Here is a 24,596-nt window from a genome sequence, read left to right as displayed (position 1 = left end):
CAGGCAGGGTAGTAGATTTGGTCTGAGCAGCCCATCAAACCCAAACATCAGATGTTGATACACCTCCCCTTAGTCACTGAAACCTTTTGAGATCTAGCCCTCAGAGGCTGTAGAATCCAGGGTGTTTACACCCACAAAAGTTTATTGTGTTTGTGTTTAATTTTTTTCAATTGACAAAATAGATCAAAGTAATTTTAAATAATATAAAAGGCAAAAGCACTAGAAAAGCAAACCAATAAGTTTCCAAACAATGCAAGCTGAAATACCACAAATACTGCTCAGGGAAGCGGGCCCATTGTTACAGCTGTCACAGGCAAGCCAAAGGCTTCAGCAAAGCTAAAAACTAATGTTTCTCTGTTGATGAACTGTTATTGCCAATATTTATTAGCTCAGGGTACAAAGTGGGTTTGGAGGTCTCTAAGTTCACTGCAAGTTGAAGGTGATTGCTGTCTGGAAAACTTTCAGGAAAGCAAGGCCAGATTCTGGCTCCACTTTTATGTATTTGGTTACAGTAAAGGGGTTGTATTCAAATAACTTTCTTCCTAATTCTACAGAGTGTTATTTACTCATATCACTATTTCAGGAATAATCTTAGAAACTAGATCTCTTATTACAAATGCTAGTAAGTCTTCCACACCTCATCCATTGAGTCAATGTACTGGGACAGGGTTTCTAGCATCTTCAATTTATCAGGATAGGAGTGACAATTGTAGTGATTTAGCAAGGTAATAAAACGAAATTATACCAGCAATTATTTGTGGACTCAGTGTGCTCTCCTAGCTGCCTGCAGCTTGCTCTTCCCAGTTCTTTCTGCACAGTCCAAGAGGAGGTCTGAATAGGTTCTCAGCTTTCAGTTGATGGTCTATCAAAATTAGTATTCAGAGGCTGCAGCTTGTAGCAAGCACATTTATAGTCATATGAGAAGTGCGTGGCTTTATGGGAGCTCTCTATTTGCAATTGTGTCTATCTTCAAAAAGACATGTACATAGCACAAAAGATGAAAATGAAAGAACTCTGCTGTTTCCTTCTTGCTAACCTGGGTTCACCTGGGCAAAATGAGTTTAACCCTTTCGTGTGAGAAGTGCTGAATATCATATGTCATAAAGGGACAGGAAACTACCCCCTGTAAGAATAACTCAAACCCTTACACTTCATGCTTTGGGCTCTCTTTTCAGTGATTTGAGTACTTTGTTTTGGAAGGGGAAAAAAATCTATTAATTGCCAGTAGCTTTCTGACCTATCTGACTTTGTACTAAATGAATTTGAAACTTTACAAGGAAGGTGCTAAACATTCTAAGCAGCTTTTTGTCTGTAAAATTTCGATCATAGGCTGGCTAATTTTCGCCTTCATGCACGGAGAAAAAAAATAATTAAATCCTTGGATCTGTGAGGTGGCCAATTTCTGGAGAGAAAAGTGTTACTTCCCCTTTAAGCCTGGCGCCGTTCGTGTGTGTGAGTGTGCGGGCTGTGTGTGTGAGTGTGTGTGTGTCTCCTCCTCTTTGAGTGACACAGCACTTAGATATGCCTATCAGTAACTTAAACCCCACAAACTCCACCTTCTAAGTGAGGAAGCTGTGGGTTGATGGAAATGTAGTGAGCAGATCGAGACAGACAGTGAATCATTAGCAAACTGCAACGCCAGGATGAACTTGTCTGGAACCTAAAAGGAGAAAACAGGCTGCGAGTCCTCTGCGGCGCTGGGTTTGCTCAATACAGCCAAAGTGGATCTAAAAGCCGGTTGATCCCCAGTCCAAGATGCTGCTGGTTTCCCAGCGGGTAGAAGCACCACGGATGGAGCCACATATTCCAGTAAGTAGCATTTGAAATCGATATGGGCTGGGAAAGTAGGAGCTGGTGTAAAAGGACTTAAACAGCCTCGGAAGAGTTGCTCACCGGGCTCGGCACGGTCGCAGCCAGGCTGGAAAGTTTGCAGGGGCGGTTTAAAAGTGCCCACCTTGGGCTCGCTCTGCCCGCCGGTCCCGTGTGCCGGGGCCGCCGGAGGGAAGGGGACAGAAACTTGAGGGGGAATTTCGCCCTCCGTTCTGGTCACAGCTGAAGTCGGACCACGAAGAGGAGGGCAGGAGGGAGGGGGTCCGTGGGCTCTAAAATGGTGGTGAAGAAGGTGATTTGCGGTGCGGTGCGGTGTGGTCCCGGGCACTGGCGGGGCAGGCAGTGCGCGGCAGCGGGGGACGCTCCGTGGGTTTCCGTGTCATTGCTCGGGTGGTGACGCGCCGGGCTGCGGGAAGAGGCGGTGGATGCTGTCGGGGCCGAGCGGGAGCGGGGACCCGCCGGTGCGCCCGGCACCGCCAGCCCGCGGGTGCTCGTGTCAGTGCGGCCGGGCCGGCTCAGCCATCGTCCGGGGATTTCCAGCTAAACTTGGATCAGACAGGCAGGGGAGGATAAACCCGTCATCGCCGGGGGACTCCGCCGGGAGGGTGTCACGCGTGGAGGGTCTAGCGGTGGTCCCTCTAGTGTTATTTTTTTAATAATTCCTGGTATTTGCGTTGGCAGCCGCGTGCCGGGTTATTTTGGGAACCTGAAGCGCACGTTCGATAGGCAGGATTGTGAACAAAAGGCTCGTCCGAGCCCCGAAGGAGCCCTGGGTTGTTCTGACGGAGCGTGGAGCGCGGCGCTGAGCCGAGCTGCGGGAGCGCGTGTGCGGGAACAGCCCCGAGTGCGGGCGCTGCTGCCGGACCGTCCGTGTGCTCGGAACAGAACGCGTGAACAAAACGCGTGCTGACTCACGCTTTAAACTGTTTTGGTTTCTGATGCTGTGGTTAAGATCGGGGTTCAGAGCAATGGCACGGTAAACACGGCGTTCGCTGGCTCGGTCCCACGTCCCCCCCCCGCCCCAAGGCAGGGGCTGCCCCTCTCCCCCGTCAATAGCCGGTCCCTCCTCCCGGTCCCTCCTCCGCCGCCTCTCCTGGCCTGTTGCTCGGCCCGGAGGAGCGCCGGTGCCGGGGGCACCGCGGCTTTTGTTCGTCTTTGGCTGGAGGGGAGTTGTCACCAGGGTGACTCGGAGGGATCCCGGGGAGAACGGCCGTTTCTGGGAAGAAAACGGGCTTTGATTTCCTTTCACACCGCCTCCCCCCCCCCCCCCCCCCCCTCCGGCCTCCCCCCGGAACAATAAATTAAAAGGCCGCTTTTGTTTTCCACGGTGCTCCCGGCGGGGGGGCGGCGGAGCCCGGGGCCGGGAGCGGGGCGGAGGCGCCGCGGAGCCGCGGCCTGGCGCGGGCGGGCTGCAGGTCCCCGGCGCGGCGTGCGGGGGACGCGCGGCCGTCCCGCCTCGTCCCGTCGGAAGCCGCTGAACGCTGCGAGCACCGGCCGCTTGCGAGGAACCTCCTGGAAGAGCCTTCCTCCGGCGGCTCCTCCTCGGGCCGCGGGGACAGCCCGCGGTGCCTCCCCGCCCCGCCGGCGGGGGGATTAGCTGCGTCTGGCCCCTTCCGCGGGCCGGGGGCGGAGGCGCCGCGCTCCCCCCGCACCGCCGCCGCCGTGCGGCCGCCCCGGCTGGGGCGGAGGGCGGGCTGTGGGAGCGCCGGGAGGGCGGAACGCTCCCCCGGTTACATAACGCCAGTCTTCCCCCACTTAGCCCCGTAATCCCCGGGTAATGCCCAGTGCCGGTGCCCCGGGGGGCTGCGGGGCAGGGGGCGGCTGCTGCTCCCGGAGCTCCCCCTCTGGGTCGAGCTGATGGGGAGATAAAGCTGCTGATGTGCACATGGACCATATGGTGCCTCCGGGAGACAGGGACGGCCGTGAACCCGCCGGTCCCGGCAGCTGGGTGCTGCCTCCCCCGCCCCGGCTCCCCCCGGCATCCCCGGGCCAGTGGGGCCCCGCCGCCCCCTAGCCGGGCTGCCCGGGACGTGCCCCCGTGCCCGGGCGGGGCAGCGTGCCCGGAGAACGGCGGCGGCCGAAGGCACCGAGGGTGCCCGGGGGAGCCCTCGGCCCGGGGACGGGGGGAGCCCCCGGCTCAGCGGGGCTTTTCCCCGCGGCCGCGCTCCCCGAGCGCAGGGCAGCGAGAGCACTCTGAGTGAGTTACAGGCGAGCACCTAAAAAAGCAGCGATCTAGTGCTGGCACTGCCCATTTTCAGTCCTCTCTCCCTGCCATATGTTTAGAAGGGAGAAAAAAAATGCACTTTGGGAAGGATGCTCTCAGCTGAAGGAGGAGGTGGGCTGGGGGGCGAGGTACAAGGAAATTCCATGTTTGGAAAGCATTAGCAAGGGGTGACTTCTAATGTTTTCCTGCGACTGACGTTGACAGTGACACACATGTGTGGGTTGATATTGGAACGTCACAGAGTTTTTAAACTCAACCAGGAAATAGTCTGTTGCTCAGGGATAAAAAACAAATAGTCTGTACTGTAAGGCAGGTAACATGCAGTTAACAACCCTCGAGTGAGTGAAAAGCTGCTCAATGTTCACAATTGAGCAGCTCAAATTCGATCGAGCTTTTTATTTTCAGAGGGTTTTTTCTCTTTTTTACATGTGGTTTTTCAACTCTATTTTTATTCCTTTTAAGTAGTACTTCAAAATCAAAAAAGGACATAGCTTTGCTTTTCGTCCCTTGTAACTGAGTATTTTGAACTGTAAAGTGTCTTGGATTTTTTTAACGCTAAGGTAGTTGTTAGAGGGTTTAGAGAGGAATTAGTAATTAAAGGAGGCAGTTATATTTTTAAAATTCTTTTGTATTCCTTCCTCTTAACACAGGTAGGAGTGTTTAATAAATACAATGGTTTTGGTTTTGTTTTTTACTGATCTCTTTGTAAATGTTACAGTGTGGTAGCATTTGGAGACTTAAAACGGGATTAGGAAGCTATTGTGCTAGATGGATCCTGAATATGCAGGAAGATTTACTGGAAGAGTTCATGATCCCAGGTGTCAGGGCGATACTCTTGCCCTGACTTAAGAGGTCACTAACCTGCCTGGGTGTGACTGTAGGACAAGAATTGACCCAGTAATGGGCTTCCTGGGAGAGAGACAAAAGTTAGGGAGGCAGAAGGAAACACAAGGGCAAGAATAACAGTAAGATAAATCCCTGAGTTGTCCTGTAGGTTAAGTAGAGTGCAACTCACTGGTTCCCTGTAATTTAATCAATAAATGTTCTACGTTACAGTTGCTACTTGCTACTCTGATAAAAGTCTACTTGCTACTCTGATAAAAGTCGCCTTAAAATAACTTTTATGATTACATAGCCATGGAAAAGTGAAGAAAATCTTGTAGAAACTGTGACAAATGGGTTTATCCAAACTGGGGTATGGAGTAGTAGAAGGCTGAGTTCCTGAAATAGGGAGAGGGGCAGAATCCCCAGGTTTTCATTGTTCCCTGGTGCTAACTGTGTCAGCATTTTTCAGCGTTTAGGCGAAGGTTAAGTTCTAAGACTATAAGTTACGATTCATTAGTAATTGGTATGGTCTCCAAATAAAGATAGTTAAATCAGTTTAAATGGTGCTGGCACCTCTCCAAGGAGTCCTCTTTATATCTGGCACATTTGCTGCAAACTTTGAGGAACAATTAATATTGTACGCTGCTATATCATCCTCTGTGGGAAGAGCAGTGATGTAACTCACTATGAAGGCTTTCTACCTGATGTTCCAGTTTGACTTGCAATGTTTAAAAAAAAACCCAAAACCAGCATTTTGAACTGAAGGAAGCAGAAAACACACCAAGGCTTTGTGTTGAACTGTTTTATATCAATATTGATTTTTTAAGGGGGTTTGTGTTATAAAGAGGGAGCTTTTATCCCCCTGAGCTCTTTGGCAATTATCTTCCTGCCATAAATGTTGATACGCACATAATGGATGTAACTAAAAAATCTCCTTATCCCAGCAGAAAAGGCTGACTGTTTGTTGGAGCAGAGAGAATGCTGAGAGTGTGAATAGACAAACCCATATGTCGCTGGTGAGAGAGATAAATGATGGACGAACAGGAGTTGGTTACTATGGATCAGCACAATAAACCAATTCCCATCATACACCTCTCTTAATAATATACCAGTCTCAATGCCATTGATGGGTAACCTAGGTAGCACCAGTCAACTGTAAGTTTTTCAACTGTTCTTTTATACATATCAAGCAGTTGGGACATTTCTAATTTTTTCAGATGTTGAGTGCTAAAATTACACAGAACTTCCTTCCTTGCCAGTAATTTTGAAGGGGAAATTCAGAGCACAGCTGTAAAAGGCCAAATGTGCATGATACCACTGTGTGCTTGTAGTAAGTTTTGTGTTGTGCACCCGTAAAAGGGGTACCCTTGAAAAGGCAATAGCCGAAAAAACACATTATGAAACTGATTGGGTGTATAGTACTGCCCTCATTAGGGTTGTTTCAGGATTGGAATGGCTTTTGGAAGATACTGGAATAGTGTTTTAAGTGAAAACAGAAAAATGCTGTTTAATTTTTAAAAACAGCCCTGTAGAACAGGCAGGGATCAGTACCACAACTCTAACTTTCTGTAACCCATTTCAGGACTGCCAGCAGCTGAAGGGAAAGTTTGCAAAACAGTCTGTGCTTGTATCACGGTCTTCTTCCCTTGTTCTGCATTATCACTGCTAGTGCTTTGCACAGAAAATTGAAGTCTTTGTCATTTAGAGGTTTCACTTCATGTCCCTGTCTTCTGGTTGCAGAAGACTTCTTGTCTCCCTTGTCTTCTCATTGCGGTTGCTTTGGAATGGTGTTAGCTCAGTGTACAATGAAAGTGTATCTCAGGGTCACAGCATAAGCAGGGCTTGTGGCTCTTAGGATGTGACTCCATGGTTTTAGAAGTCACCAGTTATGCTACCAGAGAGCAGTGCAGTCAGTGGGATAACTTGCAAATGCAAATGAGTTGGAAGGAGTACTTATTCCTCTTGGGAGCCCTTCTCACTGTGCTCCATTTCATTTTGTTAAATAGAGGGAAAATTATTACTAAGTCATTACTTTCCTTTAAGAAGAAAATACTTATTTTGTGCAACATTTACTTGCCAAGTTGCAGTAGGTCTTTGAGAGCTGTTACCCTTGGTGTGCACCCTGGGTTAACTGCAAGGTGTTCATTGGGCTGGGTGGTAGGAGAGTACACCCAGCTTTCTCCTTCCAGGGCCCAGCCTAGCAGTCCTTTCTCATTTTGTAGTGGATGAGACTCGGATTTGATCCAGGAATTATGGGCTCAGGGGTCAGGCCCTTCAATACAGACAGGGAACTGTTTTGTGCCTCCACCCTGCTCATTCTTGCCTGATGGGGGAAGCTAAACGGAAGCAAAGCAGGGCTCAGCGTACTATCTGTGATGGATGAATTTTACCTGGCTCCTGTGAAGAACCTGCTGTGCCCAAAGGGAAGAGCAGAGGAAAGAGCTGTGGGTTTCCTTCCTCCCCTCCCTCCCCACTAGCCAGCTAGCCTGCCTGGGGGACACTTGCTGTGCCCAGGGAGTGTGTGCCTGGCTGGAGGCTGTATCCGTGGGGCCGGTGGGGCCCAGGCGTGGGAGATGCAGCGGGATGCAGGATTTCATATGGCCCTTTGCTCGGAGCTGCCTCCTCCCTACAATGAGCCATTGATAAGCGCTGACCTGATTAAAGGGCTGCTGCTCACGGGAGGCTGGGGTGCACCCTGGGCCTCTGGCAGGGCCTGCCAGGCTGCCCAGAATTCCTCTTTGGGAATGGGTGGCCAGACTGAGGAGGGGCAGACCAGAATTCACTGGAATGTCCTGTCCAGAGGAAGGTGTCATATTGTGACTTGTTGAGATCCATGGTGCTTTTCCCTTAAGGGACTTGGCAGTTTTATTGATAAAGGAGTGTTACATAAGTACCCCATCAGGCATGTCCTAATTTGTTAATAATTGATGGTCTGGGTAGTACAGAAATGCCGGTGGTGTTAAAGCACTTCCACATATATCTGCAATCTCTGCAGGCCCCCTGCTTGACTTTAATTGTAATACAGGCATTTTGCTTTTTTCCCATTTGGTTTTGGGGTTATTTTTATTTCCTTGGCGTTGCGCTGCAGGTGCCCGTTGTGCCTTCCCCTTTGGTCAGGGACAGCTGGGTACCCAGCCTGGTGCAGGCAGGATCGAGGTTCCCTCTGCAGGGCCAGGTGTTACACCCCCGTGTGTCACCCCACGTCAGGCAATCTCTTGAGTGGCAGCAGCATTAGGCAGGGAGAAACCTGTCCCTTGTGCCTCCCACCTTTGGAGGGAAAGTATCTGGTGGGAATGGAGGCAGTGGTGCCTCTGCAATTCCTGCACCAGGATTTGCCAGCACAGGAGCCAATATGCTCCTCACACAGCACAGAACAGGTGCCCTTCTGTTCACCCCCCTGTTGACAACAGGCTGTGTTTGCATGGATTTAGAACCTGGCTACTTTCATGTGCCACAGCTAGAGAGATTGGAAAAAACATTTACCTCTGCTGACACACATACAAAAGAAATACTTACTGGGTGTCATCATCATGATCTGGCTGCCTCTTTCTTCTTGCATGGGTTTTCTTTCCTGTGTAAGTTTCTTTTTCTCTAGAAATCAGTACCTCAAAACTCCAAGCAGTTACACCTACCCCAGACCTATCTGTTACTGGTTTTAGTGTAACCCAGCACATTTATTCTGTTGAGGGCAATGAAACCCATTACCTGCATTAAAATCTGAAGCAGCAAGGTAACTTTCTAGTCATATTGTGAAATATAATACCATTGTTCGCTTTTATTAATGTCTCGAGGTGGATTACACGGTGGTTAGAAGCCTGTTCTGCTGGGCAAAAGACTGTCTGTAATTTCAAGTGGTTGATCCTGATCAGGCAGTTGGAGCGGCTGCAGCAACAATCCCTTGGAGCTCTAAATCACATTTGTCACAAGATCTGCCTGGTAGTATTGGCTGCTCCAAGACTTACACCGACTTCTCAGCATTCCAACCCTTTGGTTGGATCACAGCAGCGAGGGACTTGCCAATCTTCCCTGTTCTTTGTGCCTAAATTCTGAAAGACTGGCAGGCTTTATGCTCTGTTTTCTGAAGAGGGCCCAGCTTTACTAAGCTGCCTGTCTGTCAGGGATTAATTTAACCTCTAATTACTACATTTTCTTCACAGTTTGCTGCACATGAGCGTGTTGTAACAAAAGCACAAAGAAGTATGTCATTTTATTTAGCCACTACTCTGAAATTAATTTAGGGGGTACAGAGTCAGATCTGACACACTTGGTGTTAAAATAATTGTGCTGGCATTAGAATTAAAGTACATAATCTTGTTGTTTCTAATGATACAACAGTACTAGTGTAAATAGTGTTGTTAACTCGTTAGTTATAGCCACAGTAATAGAAGTGATATCTACTTACAGAGCAACACTCAAATAAACATCTCAGCAAAAGTTTCCCCCAAATAATTCATGGTTTCCTCAAAGTGATGCCATGTATTCTACTTGATTCCCATCTGACATTCTGGTTTAGAATTACATATCTAAGTGTAGTTTGTTGTTTTTTTCTCAAAAGGTCTGCCAAATTGCAGTAAACAAACATTTATGATGGCTTGGGCTTCTTCCAGCCTGGATAATGATTTTTGATTTTTTTTAACATGCGGCATCATGGGAACAGTACAAAAGGCCTTATGTCCTCTTGTCCCTGCTCACAGTGAGATCAGCAGTGCCACAGTTCGCACGGAGAGCAGCCTGCTGTCTTGAAGGGAGTCAGTCTGCTCCTGATACAAAACATGAGATGACTTTCTTCTTTTCCCATTCTGTAATATTTACAACAAAAGTGTTAGTTGTTGTTTTGTTGGTTTTTTTGTTGGTTTTTTTTGTTTGTTTTGGGAAGATTAGGTTTGGGAAATGCAGGCTATCTCCAGTTTAGGTAAATGTAGCTAAAACACAGCTAAATGTTGTTTGTGTTAAATCAGATGTGCAGGAGCGGTCTTGTCATCCAGCACTGTGTTCATCAACTCTGAGCCAGGTTTGTTAAAATGACTTTGAAAATGTAATTTCTCATGTAAAGTTGGACTTGAAAAATCATTAATTACATACTAATAGTTTATTTGAAATGGAAGCAGAAGATTGGTTGTATATTTTTGTGTTGTGCATTGAGTTACAAAGCATGGGCCCAACTCAATAATTCTCCTTCAGTAAAAACTGTAGGTATATTTGATGGGAAACTTCCCCTAAAGATTCCCCAAGGTCAGGTAGGACATAGTTACAGAGTCACAGCTTGTATTTCCTTTCTCAAAAGGAGAATTGATGTGGCATCGTTATCCAGACTTGCGACAACAGTGACACAGGATTGCCAAAAAGACTAATGGGAGGAATGTGATGATTGATTCTCTTTACAGTAGTAGATCAGATTATTTCTCTGAATTCTTTCTTCAGTTCTCTCAATTCCTAAACTGTAACCAGTTACTGTAATTATTTACTCTAATTACTTCCAATCTACAAGTAGATCGAACATGAATTAAGATCGACTGATGTGAGGGAGGGGGCGTTCTGTGAGCTGACAGGTTTGGAGATGCTCCCGCTGGTCAGAAGTTCCACAGGACGGTTTGGTAGCTCTGTGGAGCAAGTGGGATTTTTTGTGGATATGAGTTTTCATATTACAAGCCAAGGCTGAGTTATACTTATTCTAATTTCAAAGTTGTCAACATTTTTTTTCAAAAGGCCTGAATATCTGTATGTAAGTATTGCTGGAGGCAATTTTTGGAGTAAATAGTTCCTAGGTTCTTACTTGCCCCTTGTAAAATGGGAATGATGGTGTTTTACCTTTGCCTTCACACTAAGTTTCCTTAACTACTTAAATAGTTCATAAATCATCCATGCTTGTTACCAGATGAAGTCTTTAGAGTCCTTTCAAATAGTTGGAAATTATGTTCAAAATAAAGGCAGGTATATCCTCCTGGAAAACCCCCTCACTGTGAACAACAGTTTTATTTCTTTGCTTTGGCTGTAATGCCAATTTAAGTGGATTTTTTTTTTTTTTTCCCCCTGATATGACATTATAGGATCTTTCTTTTTGCTGAAACTTCAGAATTTCATGTAGGGGTAAAGAAAATATTTAAAGACAAAAATGGCATCTACCCTCAGGCATGTGTTTTATTGTTTCATTCTCTGTCATGGGTTTTCATAGGTTTAAGTTTTCAGCAGTAGTAAAAAAGTTAGTATTTTACAAAGACAGTTCCAAACACACCAGTAGCTTTGTCCCCAAGCGTTAGTATACAACATTTAGTATGTAAACATTTGCATTATTTTAAGAATAATTATGTATCATTAATTTTATGTGGTTATCAGGATGGATACTGAGTATAATTTCACTTTGCTGGGACTAGTTACTTGAAATCTTACTACGATTTTCACAAGTCCAAGTTTATATAAGGAAATAATTTCTGAATGTATTTGATACTTCAGTAACCCAGTGGATCTTGTTGATGGTCAGGTACTTTTAAGGACCTCACTTTTTCTGTTACCTTACTTACTTGCTTAATTAACTGTGTTGATTTAAATAAATTCACACAGAGAAAACCTCAAGTTTATACAATCTTCTAGTCAGAAATACAGGCAAAAGGTTTTGATCTCTGACTGTCAAATGGTGACTCATTAAAAAGGAATTTTTGTTCCTCCCTTTTCAGAGGGTTACTCACTACCAAGCAGTAAATATCTAGTTTTGATGCTACTGCATTGAAATGCCTGACATTGCTGGTATATTAAGTCCAAAGCCTGTAAGACTGTTTGTTCACAGGCTTCATGGGATTTTTTGTTTGTTTTTCTCAATTAAAGAAACCCATTGGGGGATTTTCTTCAAGCTCTACCCTGTCAATTTGAGTACAGACTTTGTTTGGATTTTAATAACAGAGGACCCTGTCCATACTTTAAGCAATGGGTCATTCAAATTATTTTTAAAAACACATGACCAAGCAAGCAGCAATCTCTTTCTAATTTTGCATTGGGTAACATTAGACAAGGACATTGGAATTAATCTAAATCAGAAAAATTTTCTTTGTCTTCCACATCAAGGGTTGTGTGCTAAGCATTTTCTAATACTGTATAGTGTAAAGCTGCAAATAAATTGTACTGAAGAGAGACAGACAAAATCCAGCCCAAGGCATACCCTTTTTCTCTATTTCCATATTAATTTTGGCTCTCTGACACATCTCTTTTGTCTTCCTGTTCTTACCTATTCTACACATTTGATGGAAGGGCACAAAGGCATATTTGAATTTTCCATCTCATCTCCTCTTCTTAGGTATGAATTTGTTGGTTTGAATTTACATAGCATTGGAAAGATGTTTTCTTGGTTGTAGCAACACTTGTGTTTGACTTGAAGCAGAATGAGAGTGCATTTGGGCTTTTCAGTACTTATGAGACATGAATCTTGGTCCCTGATCCCTGGAGGTAGATCAGACTTAATTTCAAGTGAAGGTCTTGCATCTTCAAATAACTGCCCATGTCAGTTAAAGTTCAATATTCTTGAATTCCAGAAATGTAGATGAGTCAAATCTGAAGTTTGGGGCAAGTGTGAAGGATGTAAGAGAAAATGTAGCTGTTTCTTCTGACGGCGCTCTCCCCTCCCCTTCAGGGCTCCCACAGTCTGTCAGCTGTAATGGAGTGATTTGATTACTTTGTAGTGTTAAGCTAAAAGAATAAATCTGAGAGCCTTGGGAATGGGGAGCCAATCCAACAATCAAAACCAAACAAGTTAATAAACGTGAAGTGTTTCTGCTCGGTGCTGCTGTAGAAATGGTAGTTCCAGAAACGCTTGGGGCAACCGTGGCCATGGCCCAGTCAATTAGTGTAAGTACATCCCCTGTACACACCACCATTAGCTGCATGCTGGGGGCTGAGCTCCCTGTTTGAAGGAGAAGCGTGTTTTTTTCTGCTGTTTATAAATTATGAAGATGTTGAATGTCTCAGGATAAACTGTTCATTGCTCACCACCTCGTTTCCTATTCTCTCTACATACCTAGAAAAAGCTTGACTTAGGCTGTCTAAATTGCCCTTTCTTTAAAATCATTTTGGCCTTACACATTACCTACAAATTTCTATTTTCCCATTGTCAGTTCTTCTCTCCCCCAGCCCAGCCCAGCATCCCACAAACTAGCCAGAAATAGAGCATTTTGGTGACTGTCCACAGAGGTGGTTTGAAATCCAAATGACACCCTCAGACTGGTTTCTGATGCCCACATGCCAGGCAGGGTCATTTGGAAGACAGTGTACATAGAAATACTGTGAGCTAGAGCAAGTGTCAAGTGTTGCTGAGTAAGAAAACCCATACTGCTTGTCTGCATGAAACAACTGTGGATGTGGGTATTTCTGCAGATAAGACCTGGATTACGTACAAAGAGCCTTATGCTAGCCTGTAGCTTTAATTTTATCATATCTAAGAATGGCAGCAATGGCAAACTAGCCAGGAAATGACCAATTCTGGCTGCCCACAAGACCTCCCTGCAGAGCATCTACGTGTATGTTATTTCAGGGTATTCAGTGGCCAGCTAGTCCAGCAAACATCCATTTGTTGGTGTTCATGCCTGGAACAGAAACAGGTACAGCCCTTTGTACAAGAATGGCAGAAAATGTGCCACTGAGTGCTTTGCCATCTGTTTCTCAAACTGTAGCAAAGCAAACTGTAAAACTCTGCATGGAGCTTAGGGCTTGATTAACTTAAATTACCATCCTGTGGTACATGTTTGCAATGCCGAGGGGATTAGGTGGCATGTATTTTCAAGAAATACACGTTCATTATTCAGAAGGGTTATGCAATAACATCCAGTGGTCATTTCCTTTTGGAGCATAGCTGTGTTGGTAGTGTAGCTTGTTTGTTTGTGCATTCATCCTGCTGGATCCCGGCGAGGAGAGGACCAGCACTGCCAGCGCCAGCGGAGCCGCTCTGCGGCACCGGCCAGCCCGGCTGGGCTGGGGCTGCTGCAGCCACACCTGGAGAGCCAGAGACCCTGAGGTGAAGAGGTCCAGAGTACAAGGAGGCAGTGGTAGGGGAGAGAGAGCTGGGATGGGCTGGGACCAAAGGGAGGGCAAGGGCAAGGAGACAGGAGAGCTAAGGAAACTGGGCAGGTATCTGGGACATGATGGAGGCACAGCAAGTCCAGAACTGCCTCAGTAAGGCTGGAATCTCTCACGTGCCTGATCCACAAGGTCCAGCATCTCCTATGACTTCCATTCAAGCAGTAAGTGCTTCCTGTGTGCAAACGTGTTCTGTGCTCCTTGGCCACTGACTTCCAGGCACTGCTTTTCTTTATTTCTGTTGTCTAGGTTCGCAACCTTTATTTTCCCTTGTACTCTTCCTTTCATGCCTTTGTTGTGGTTGCTCTGCTCCTGGGATCTCACCTGGTGTCGCCTCTCCAGAGGCAGGCGGAGCTGTGGCAGGGAGCAGCACTCCCCGTGATCACAGGCATGGCTTGGTTGGGTTGGTTTTGTCAGAAGGATTTTGCTTTGGGTGAGCCCAGGGCTGGAGCAGCCCAGGTATGGCACAGCTGGCTGAAACACAGCTGCTGTTCCCTGTGCAGCTGCGGGAGTGAGCTGGTGCTAACTCTGGGGCAAAAGTCGAGGTATGAGTGCCCTGCTGTCCTTATTCTGTGAATTCACTGGTTCAGGCGGAAGCAGTGAGGGCAACTTTCACCTGGCCAAACTGCAGCTCGCTGCCAGCAGGACAGCAATGGCTGTGTGAGCCGAGTTTTAGCTGTAGAAGTTGCTTAAGATGGTAAGTAAACAATCTGGCCCTTGACACACATAGAACAGCAGAAGTGCCCGGAGCAGCACTGCCAGCCTGCCCCAGGCTGGCTTTCCCTGGGCCAGCCTCAGGGGCATGTCTGCATCAGACCAGTGCACCACATCTGCATGAGACCAGTGCACCTTGCTGTGCACTGGGAAGCTAGGTCAGAAGATCATCTGAGCTGCTAATTAAATATCTTTTCAAATCTCCTTCAACAGCAGTTTGGGATCTTAAGGTGGCCTTGGATTCTGTTAACCAAAGACGGTAATGTTCTCTTTTACAGCTGGTTCTGAAGCATTGTAGCTTTCCTGAAGTAAGGAGATGTAATTCAGTGTTTATAAAAGCAGACATGAAAGTAAAAGACTCTTTGGTTCTCTCTGAGAGCTTTTTCAAATGTAGAAAGAATGAGTCACTCGACATTTCATTAGTGAATAGGAGCTGATTTACAAGTGTGTATGCCCTGAGATGAATGTCAGTGGATGAACTCCAATAGTTTCCTCCATGACCATGCTGTAAATGGGCTTCAGCCAGTTTGATGTAATTCATTTTGTGGCACTGTGCTGTCTTTTGAAATGGAAGCATCATCCTTCTTATGATCTTGTGAATGCTAGAAGGCCGATTAACATGGGAATTCCTGATTAGCTTTAATTCAGCTCTACTACTCCAAGAAAGCATAGTTCCTGAATTGCACAAAGAAAGCCTCTTCAAGCACGGATCCAAATCAGTGTACTGAAGATCCTGTTGGTAGGTGTGGTGACTGTAATTAATATTTACTTGATGTCTTTCATCTTCCAAGTACTTTACACAGAACAAGCATTTCATCTTCGCAAAAGATGTATGAGTTAGGTGAAGTAAGTTTTACTCCCTTGGCTTTATTAATAAAGGCAGGGAAACTGAAGCAAGGAGATGAAAGTAGTTTGGTCATGGTTACAAAGAAGGCCAGCACTGAAACTGTGTAATTTCAGGTTTCTATTTCTGAGTCCCGACTAATGTCTCTTCTTAGTAAGAAGAAGCAGGAGGACAGACTTTGGAGTAAGAACAGGATAAGAACTCAGTGAGGGATCACTTAGGCTTGTGCCCTGCCAGCCTGTTCTCCTTCCTCCTCCCTTACAGAGGCATTCCCACAGGTTGCCACTAGAGTTGCAAAGCACCTGTGGATCTTTCCTTAGGCTTATATAATGGCCCAGTTTAGTCATTGGTCTGGTTGGACCACTGAGAAATAAGTGTATGTTCAGATTTCTGGAATAAGAGTCTGTGCTGAAGGGAATATGATGAGATGCATATACTATTTTAATCAATTCAATGGCTTACTGCATTAGAAAGTGCTTTAATCACATTGTTGAATTTTAAGCATGTAAGGGATCTCATTAATCTGGAAGAATTACTTGTTTACCTTTGGTTTGGATATGGCTACTCATAGAGCTCTATTTGAGTATACACTGAAGTTTATTGCCACATCAAGGCTCTGGTTTGCAGCAAAGGCCATGTCACCCTGAACTGGAGACTGGCAGGGAACCTCTTGAGGGCCCAAAGGTAGTTTTTGGCTTAAAGAGCTTCATATTAAGAGGAGTCAGTGCGCAAAGCTTAACATCTGAGCAAGTTCTTGTCTGAGAAAGCATCTGGTCTTTTGAAAGGGAAGCCTCCTTGCCAGATCATGAGTTCTGTGCATCCTCAATCTGGTTGTGCAGCTGGTTGACTGTAATGGAAACCCTCACCTGGGAGGCTCCCCTGGGAACCTCCCTCCTCCTGTGTGGGGAAAAGCAATTGCCTTTTAGTTCCTCCAATCCTGCCTTAAAGAAGAAAGAGAATATGCCCTTGTCTGAAACTGAAATCCACTCTGAGATGATGGCCATAAAAGCCGCTTCATTTTGTCTAGATTTGACTGTAAGTTGAGCCTCCTGTTTCACGTGGAGTAATGATTTTAATGCTGCAGTGAGGAGTCACTGGCTGAGAGAAGGGAGGCACGAGAGCAAAGCAGTGCAGCCCCACTCCCCTTGTAAGGCCATGGTTCAAATGCTTAATTAGTTATTTCAAACCGGTGGCTCTTCTCTTTTGAGGTAGGAATGATGTATCAGCAAAAGCTGACCAAATTGATGTAGCAAATCAATTCTATGGTAATCCGTTTATTTAAACTTTGGTACTTAAATTTATAAGCTCTTCTCAAGTGTGCCTGTGCTGCCGTTCATTAGCCCTTATTCTTTTATGCTCTTGCTCGGAGGTTTGTGCCGCAGATAGCAAAATGGCCAGGACACGCCACTCGAAACTGCCTCCAAATGTAATTCAAGCAGGTCTGCAATAATTGTGCTAAAAGAAGAGCTATTTAGTGGCATTATTAATGGGCAAAGAGTTCAGGCAGGATTATGAAAAAGTAAATTTTTATTAAGAGTGGAGGAGCTAGAAGAATGGACTGATTGCCCTGGGTCCTCTGGGCCCTCGAGCAATCAATTTCCCTTTCTAGTATTCAGTTACTTGCTAATTGTATTGATTTTTATCAAATATGTGTACAAATCAATTTTATATTTTAGTGCTATTAAAAGCTTCCTTCCTTCCTTGCAGGCAGTGCTGCTCTGATCATTCTCTTTGTCTTCCTTTATTTTAATGCTTTTATCCTAATGCATATTTTCGTTAGGACATGCATGTTTTTCGTTAGGACATTGAGCTAGGCTGGGATTTTACCTCCATGCTCAGGGGTGGAGCAAATAGGCGTCAATCAGTCCAAAGCTCTGTGAAGTCAGTGGAACTGTCTGCTTAAGGAAAAATCGCAGGAAAGGGATGTGTGGTGTCATAAAATGGGTGGGTGCGAGTGACCACACAGCGTGACCCCCTGAAGAACAGGAAGCACGGCTGCCACCGGATGGGGACTGTGCTGCAGAAAGCTTGTAATGAGAAACAGAGGGATAAACGCTGAGCGTGATGCACTCTTATTGAGTAAAGGGGGAAATGAAGTCTGGGTGAGAAAAATGAAACTCTTGTTTTGTTAGGATGACCTCCCATTGCTGCTGCAAACCAAGTCAGGCACTTCAAGTAAAGTGGATGCTGGAGACATCTCTGAGCAGAGTGAATGTATTGAGCTCTGAACAAAATAAAACAACATTCTCCATTTGTGTTTGTTTATGCCCATGGCGATTCAAATTGTTCCTGTCAAAAGTACCTATTTTCTGAGACAGCACACGCTTGTTCTCTCCTTTTAATGTGAGCCACACAGTTTGGGTTTGGGGAGAATCTCTGGCTGTGCGTGAGCCTGAGGAATGGACTCTCATAATTTAAATGTTTGGTGTATGTACAGCACTACCAGAGATGGTGGGGACACTTTGAACTTTTAATGGTGTGAGCAGTAGTCACAAGAACAAGGGGAGTTAGCACTCTGCTTTTCCACTTGCCTCTGACTTAATATTAAAACTGGAGAGTTTATGTTGGTGTGTTTTCTGCTCTTATGCCCAGGCACTTAAACAAAATACTTTAATACTTTTTCTCAGGAAGGAGGAGTTGCATTAACAAGTATTTGGGTATATACATACGTGGTAAAAATACACATTACATTAAATCATCTAAACCAGTGGTACATAGAGCAGTTTCTATTTTACATGGATCACTTTGGTCTTTTTGATTATGTTCTCCTCCTTGGTCTGCTGATGTTTCTTCATCTCACAGCATCTGGGAAAAGCAGCAGAAGCCACAGCTTTCTCAGCCTGTCCTCCCTGCCAGTCCCTGCTCCCACAGGCAGAGGTGTTGTATGAGGAGACAGACCCAAGCCCTCCTGCCTCATCCAGTGCCATAAAAGCAGCAGGGTGCTGTTCCCCAGGAGCCCCAGGGAGCAGCTCAGTGGGGAGCAGGCATCCTCTGCACCCATGACACGGTTTTGCTGCACTCCCTCGCTGCCACTGTGGCTTTTTTTGTCTCTTTGGGGTGCTTGGTGTTTTCAGATCCAGTGTAGGCGCTGCAACCCCCATCCTCGGTGTGTTTTAGAAGCTGGTTAGGAGGAAGCAGTGTTCTCCTGTCCCTCCTGCATTCCCAGCCCCAGCACCCGGCTGGGCGGGAGCCGCTTTGTCCTTGGGTCCGTCCAGCAGCATTCAGAACGAGAAATCACAGCCTGGCTCAGCCCTGTGAGGGTCATTATAACACAGAGAAGATAAATGTACCGGTTCTGCTGGAGGCTGTCCTCAGGCTGTTTGTTATGTGTCTCTAACACTGTCACTACATCACACACTTCCTCGATCTCCGTATTACCCTACAAGCCTGTCTAATGGGATCCTCTGCTGCTGATTCCGGCTTACCCTGACCTACTTCTTTCATGTGTCCCAGCAAGCTGTCAGGAGCTATCAGAGCACTGGGAGCTGAAATAAACACTCACTGAGGGGAAAAGCAAGGCTGTCTCTCGTGAATTTAATTAGCTTTGTTTAACTGGCTTGTTTGCTTTGTAAATCACATCATTTTTAGTCAAATTTAAGGGATAAAAAAATCTGTAATTAAAATCAAATTATGCACGACCTTATTAAAAGTCAAGGGTTTTAAAAGTTCTGTACAAAAAGTCATTTCGTTTGTAACATATTTGCAGTGCTCTGAATATTTTAGGGAAAAGAAGGATGAAACTGAGATTCGTTTTGGTTTTGGGATCTTTCTTCAGACTGGAAGGAGATTGGGGCTTTTTGAATAATTATCTTTACCTTTTTCTGAACATGGGTTAAAAAATTGCTGTGGCATTTTTGTCAATATTTAAAGCTTGCTGCATAATATCTTAGAATGCAAATAAGGATTCTTACTGTTCCTTTCTCTCCTATGGCCTAAGCATCAGTATATTATGCATAGTTTGAATCCTTGCTGTTGTGTGAGGCCATGCTTTAAATCCTGGCTTCCCTTTGCACGTCTGTTGCATTTTTGAGTGTTGGAACAGAAGTCATTGTAATTTTGACTCTGCCAGACAAATGAAGCACTGACTCGGCAAGTCATCACTGGGTTGAATTTGAAAGTGCTTAGGGTGTTTTTATCAGACAATACATTTTGTCTTTCAGGTACTTCACTTTATTTCAGTGTGGCACATACGTCTTCTAACAACTGATGTTCTTGCTCTTGTCAGTGTAGGGTCTAATCCTCTTGCTGTTGAAAATGATAAAAGTCCTATGAATTCCTAATATGTCTTATCAAAATCTGGCTAAAGTATAAAATGTCTCACCCCAACTTCTGATTCTTCTTCAGCAGAAATATGTTTCTGTCTTGCACCATGCATGAATATTGATAGAGCCTCCTGAGCACATGGTTTATAGAGATACCCTCATCCTTATGCTGAGCTGCAGCATGAACAGAAAAGGATTAAAGGACCACTGAGAAATAAGTGGGTATGCATTAACTTGTAGTGTGAGAAACAGTAAAATATTGGATAAAACTACTACCCGAGAGTATGAGAGGAATTAAAAATCTGTTTGACAAAGGTGCAGAACTTCTTTGAATCTTTTGAAGAGGTTGTAAGAGTAGCTAACCTGTAGTACTGCATTAAGAATTACTCATGGTAACAATTTCGTTGAGGAGTATAATGAGCAGCCTGATTGCTCAATGATTTCTGAGTAACTCACTAACTTAAGGATCACTGCGAGGTTTCAGGGAAGGAAAAGAGAAATGTTCTTTTCTCAGTGGGAGTTTTGGGAGGTCCCTTGGCCCCACTGGAATGCGTGATGCTGGAAGCTCTCTGCTGTGCCAGGAGTGGAAGTTGTATGGATGTCTTACAAAAAGATACACAGAGGGAGACTTCAGTGGCTTGACAAAATGGAATTGAAACAAGAATAGCCAAGTGAGGTGGGTAACTGAGCACCAAGTGGTTGAAGTCAAGTGACCAAGTTTGTGGTCTTTCAGCAATAGGGAATGTGACAAGGAAAGCTGAGACATCCCAGTTCAATTTCAATATCTTCAATGACTCCACTGAACACAGAGCAGAAAATTTGAGGTATTATAACTTCAGAAACTTTGCTCGCATTCTGTGGCTTTACTGGATCCTGTATATATCCCTTGTGGATTGAGGTCTTAAGTATTTTTGGCATCTGTAGCTGAGCTGTGTAGAGTGGGAGGAACACAAGTACTGCTCCTGGGTCATTGCTCCAGAGAAAGTGGCTGAGGTGCATATTGTGGAGCTTTTATCACAGGCATAGAAGCAGACATGTTTTATAATCTGATCCAGTGTGAATAGCAAGACAAAATCATAGTTGTGATACCCCAGCGAGAGGTGAGTGGTGGAGCAGGGGTAGGAGGGTCTAAAGCTAAATGCTCATTTGGACCATTAGCTGCTGAGCACTGCTCACTGCAGCTGGGAACCGGCTGTGAGGACAAGGAGACCTCAGCGCTGTGGGAAAGTGGGAATTTAGTGTGTTTAGCAACAAACATGTGATTAATAGCTGTGTGCCTGTCATCTTGCGACAGCACTGTCGTCCCTCCATTCATCCCCACAGCTGTGGAGGAGGGGAGCAGGAGAGGGGCTCTGCTCAGGGTGAGGGGGATGTGCTCTGGTAGGAATCTTAGAAAACTGCCCAGTGTGTTCTGGGCACCCCTGTAATCTGAGTAATAAACATTTAATTCCAAGCTCCTCATATTTGGCTGTGGTTCTGTTCAATGAGCCTTTGCTTAGAGGACACAAAAAGGGACAAATGTTCATAAGGCTTGAGTCGTTTAACTTAAATCAACCTCCTCCTACCCACTATTGACAGATCAAGAGAACCAATGAGGCATGTTTAATTACACATACACCCAGTTTACAATTAGTCTGCAGACTGATTTTTTTTCCATTTTTTTTTTCTCCTGACATCACAAGGAAAAATTTGGTCCTGCAAGAGGTCTTACTGAATGTAAGACGAGCAGGTCTGCAGAGGTTTTTTTTTTTTTTTCTTTTTAAATGTAAGTGGAATATCTTCTAGGTCAAATGATTTAATCTGATGCTCTAATGTGACATGGTTTAGCAATCCTTCTGCTCCCCTTCTGCTTGCAATAAGTGACAAAATATGTCTTCTTGCTTGATAAATGGGTTAACAGTATTCACAAGGCAGGTAATAGAAATCCATATTAATAGGTGGAAATTGGCTCTTGATGCCAGGCAGGAGAGTCTAATGAAAGTATTATTGTTTTAGCTTCCAGCTCCTTTAGAAGCTGAAAGGTAAATGCCTGTATTATGTTCTTATTACCTATTTATCACACCATATAGCTGAGTGGATATTTATTAAATTATATTCATGTTTAATGCCTGTTTGTATACTTTTCACTCAGTGTGTTCTCAAAGGAAATTCTCTGGAAATGTTTCAGAAATGCACAACTATTTTCCCATTCTCTTTTTATAAAGCAAACCCATTGTTGCCAACTGTCAATATACAATTGGCTTGGAAATTAAATAGTTTCCTGCTAAGCTGTAAGAACCAGCTAATCCTGCTCTATTTAATTTAGGAAATAAATATTTAAAAATCTGAAAAACACACGGTATTTTTGGGTAGTGTTGATTCTTTTTTAGTCTTTGAAAATACCTGAGATCCCAAGAGTTGGGCTTACCTATTTTCAGCTTTAATTTAGCATTAAATTGCTTCATCAGGGATTTTTTATGTGACCTTCTGTATGTTTGTGATTCTTTTGAGAATATTTAAAATAGTACTGAATACCATCAAAGATAAGAAATTAGAAGCCTGTTTATTAATACACCTACTTATCGTGCTTCTCTTTTACATTCTTATTTTATTCTTAAGCAGAACTTTCAATTAATTCCATCTAGATTAAAAGGGGGAAAAAAGAAAAGGAAGAAAACTAAAAGAACAAAAAGCTAAAACAAAAACCCAGCACAGATCAAGTATTCCCACATAGCTTTGACATGGAGTGTGCTGGGATCTCAAGGGCTTTTCTGTACATCCTGGGAGGCAAAAAAAAGGAAAGTGGGCTTGCATTTTTTTCCACCATATTATTTCCAGTTCGTCCCTCCTGTCAGAGCACTGTGGGGTGATGCAGTCACAGTGAGTCAGGTGAGGACCAGGGCTGATAGCCAAAGGCTCCTGGTTTTCTGTATGCTTTGTCCAGCAGTCACACCACTTCTTCCTGACCCAGCATCCTGCACTCACAGACCATGCCAGAGAGATGCCCAGCTGGAAATCTCTGCCACTTTATTTAAGCAATCCCAAACAGGACGTTTGACTCCCACTCTTACACTGAGAAGTAGCTGTAATGTGTAGAAATCTGCAGAGTGTAATTCTTTTCCTTCACCAAGTTACTTGCAGATGACACAGAAATGCCTGGGGCTCACACAGAGCCTCAGCAGCTCTCACAGGCACCCTGGCCAGGCATGAAACAGCCCAGGTGAAATGCAGGGGCTCCTACCCGGGAAATCCTGCTGGAGGGATCAGGCTGTAAGATCTGGACTTAGAAATGACAAGAAGGCCAAGTGGTTTTTTTATTTAAAGGCTTTGATAGCTCTTGTCTGCTTGAAGTTTAATTTCAGTGGAATATTGTATTGATCCATCAAGGCTGTCTGTTGAATACTGCCATTTGAGCCACTCTGGCTTGTTTATATTAAGGATAAATAAATAACCCAGACCTGTTGCACACATTGCAGCTCTCTGCAGCGCAGGCAATAATGCAAACACTTCTGCAACAAGCGGGTTAACCACTTTATCACTTTCATTAAAATTTTGGTGCCACTGCCCTTTAAAGACCTAATCTTTATCATTAGTGGGTTGTAACAATGCCCAGTGAACATACTTTCAAGTTAGAGAGACTGAAAAAAAATCTATATAAAAGAATACCATGCTATGCTTCACTTAGTACTGATTTACATTATTAGTGTAAGAGAACAATTCAGAAAACAGTTGTAATCATGCTTTTTTTTTTTTTTTTTATGGTGTGGAGTCAATCAATAAATCAGTCTTCAAGAGTATGTGGAGCATATGCGCCAGTGGCAGTTCAAGCAAATTTTAGCAGGTTTATTGGGTTTTGAAACTTTAGGTATCTTGAATTGGCTAATATTATTAATGTTTTAAGAGCCATTGCAAGCTCTTCCTTAGATTTTGTATATGTATAAATACACATAGACTAAGAAGTTTATATATATATGACTGTATGCATATATAGAGATGTAGAGAAACTCCTTCTGTTAAGCATTTTAGTTGTCATGGGAATAAGCTCTTCAAACTGTTACTCTTTCAGTTTTAATAATCTAAGTCCCTTCTCAGTACTTGCAGGTCTGCTTTACCTTTGTATTCACTCAGTTTGATGAAGATTCTGTGGGCTAATTAGTTTCATTTCTGCTTATGGCTGATATCTGATAGTTTTCATTCTTTTGGCTTCTCAGATCTTGGTCAATGCTCTGGTGTGTTTGCTGTAAGCTCTGCAGGGAATGGTTGTTCTCTCTTCTGTACCCCGGTAACACGTATTGCACCACTTGACTGGTTCCCTATTTTGTAACACCTTTAAAATATGGCTCTGTTTGAGTCAGGATTTCTTAAAGCATATTGAATAGAAAAGTTGCATTTGATTCCTTTTCATGTAGTGTGATAGTACAAGAGAATTTACAGCATTGGAACTGATCTGAGAGACACCCATAGTCACACTAGTATTTTCTCACCTGCCTTAATTTCTCTTCTTATTCTAGGCATCTGTAACTGACTGTGTTCATTTTTTGTTTAATGATGTTCTTTAACATGAGATTTTGTCAGTTGGTGTTCGAGAAAGTCCTTAATAAGATTTTTTTATTTTCTTGATTTTTTTATCTTACTTTCCAACAGTTTGAGCATATTTGAGTTATTTTGAGTTTGGATTCTGTCCTTGGAAGTCAACACGAAGTGCTTAGCATGAGGCAGAGATCTTGTAGATCCTACAGTAACATAAAAGCAGCTTGTGGCACTGCAAACAACAGCAAAAGCACTTACAGGTTTAATGTGTTTGGATAGGAAATGCCCAAGAAAATGTATTTCTGAGCCCTGTGTTGTTTGTTAAGTCACA

At 44.3% G+C, this 24,596-nt stretch overlaps 1 protein-coding gene across 4 annotated transcripts in view; it reads left to right on the top strand.

Moving 5' to 3' along the window:
* Nucleotides 1–24,596, top strand: part of MAMLD1 (mastermind like domain containing 1) — a 249,857-nt gene that overhangs the window by 166,869 nt on the left and 58,392 nt on the right. Inside the window, exon 1 of one of the 4 annotated variants that reach the window (XM_002193573.7) lies at nucleotides 1,501–1,809. The exons of the other annotated variants lie outside the window; for them this stretch is intronic. Coding sequence (XP_002193609.6) covers nucleotides 1,756–1,809 — 54 coding nt within the window. The 5' untranslated portion in view covers nucleotides 1,501–1,755. Of the gene's footprint in view, nucleotides 1–1,500; nucleotides 1,810–24,596 lie in introns of those variants that run through there. 4 annotated transcript variants of the gene reach the window in all.

Source organism: Taeniopygia guttata, chromosome 4A (assembly GCF_048771995.1).
Source record: "Taeniopygia guttata chromosome 4A, bTaeGut7.mat, whole genome shotgun sequence".
In the NCBI taxonomy this organism is placed as follows: domain Eukaryota; kingdom Metazoa; phylum Chordata; class Aves; order Passeriformes; family Estrildidae; genus Taeniopygia; species Taeniopygia guttata.
The sequence above is the reverse complement of the archived record's forward strand: the minus strand, read 5'-3'. Positions and strand labels throughout refer to the sequence as shown.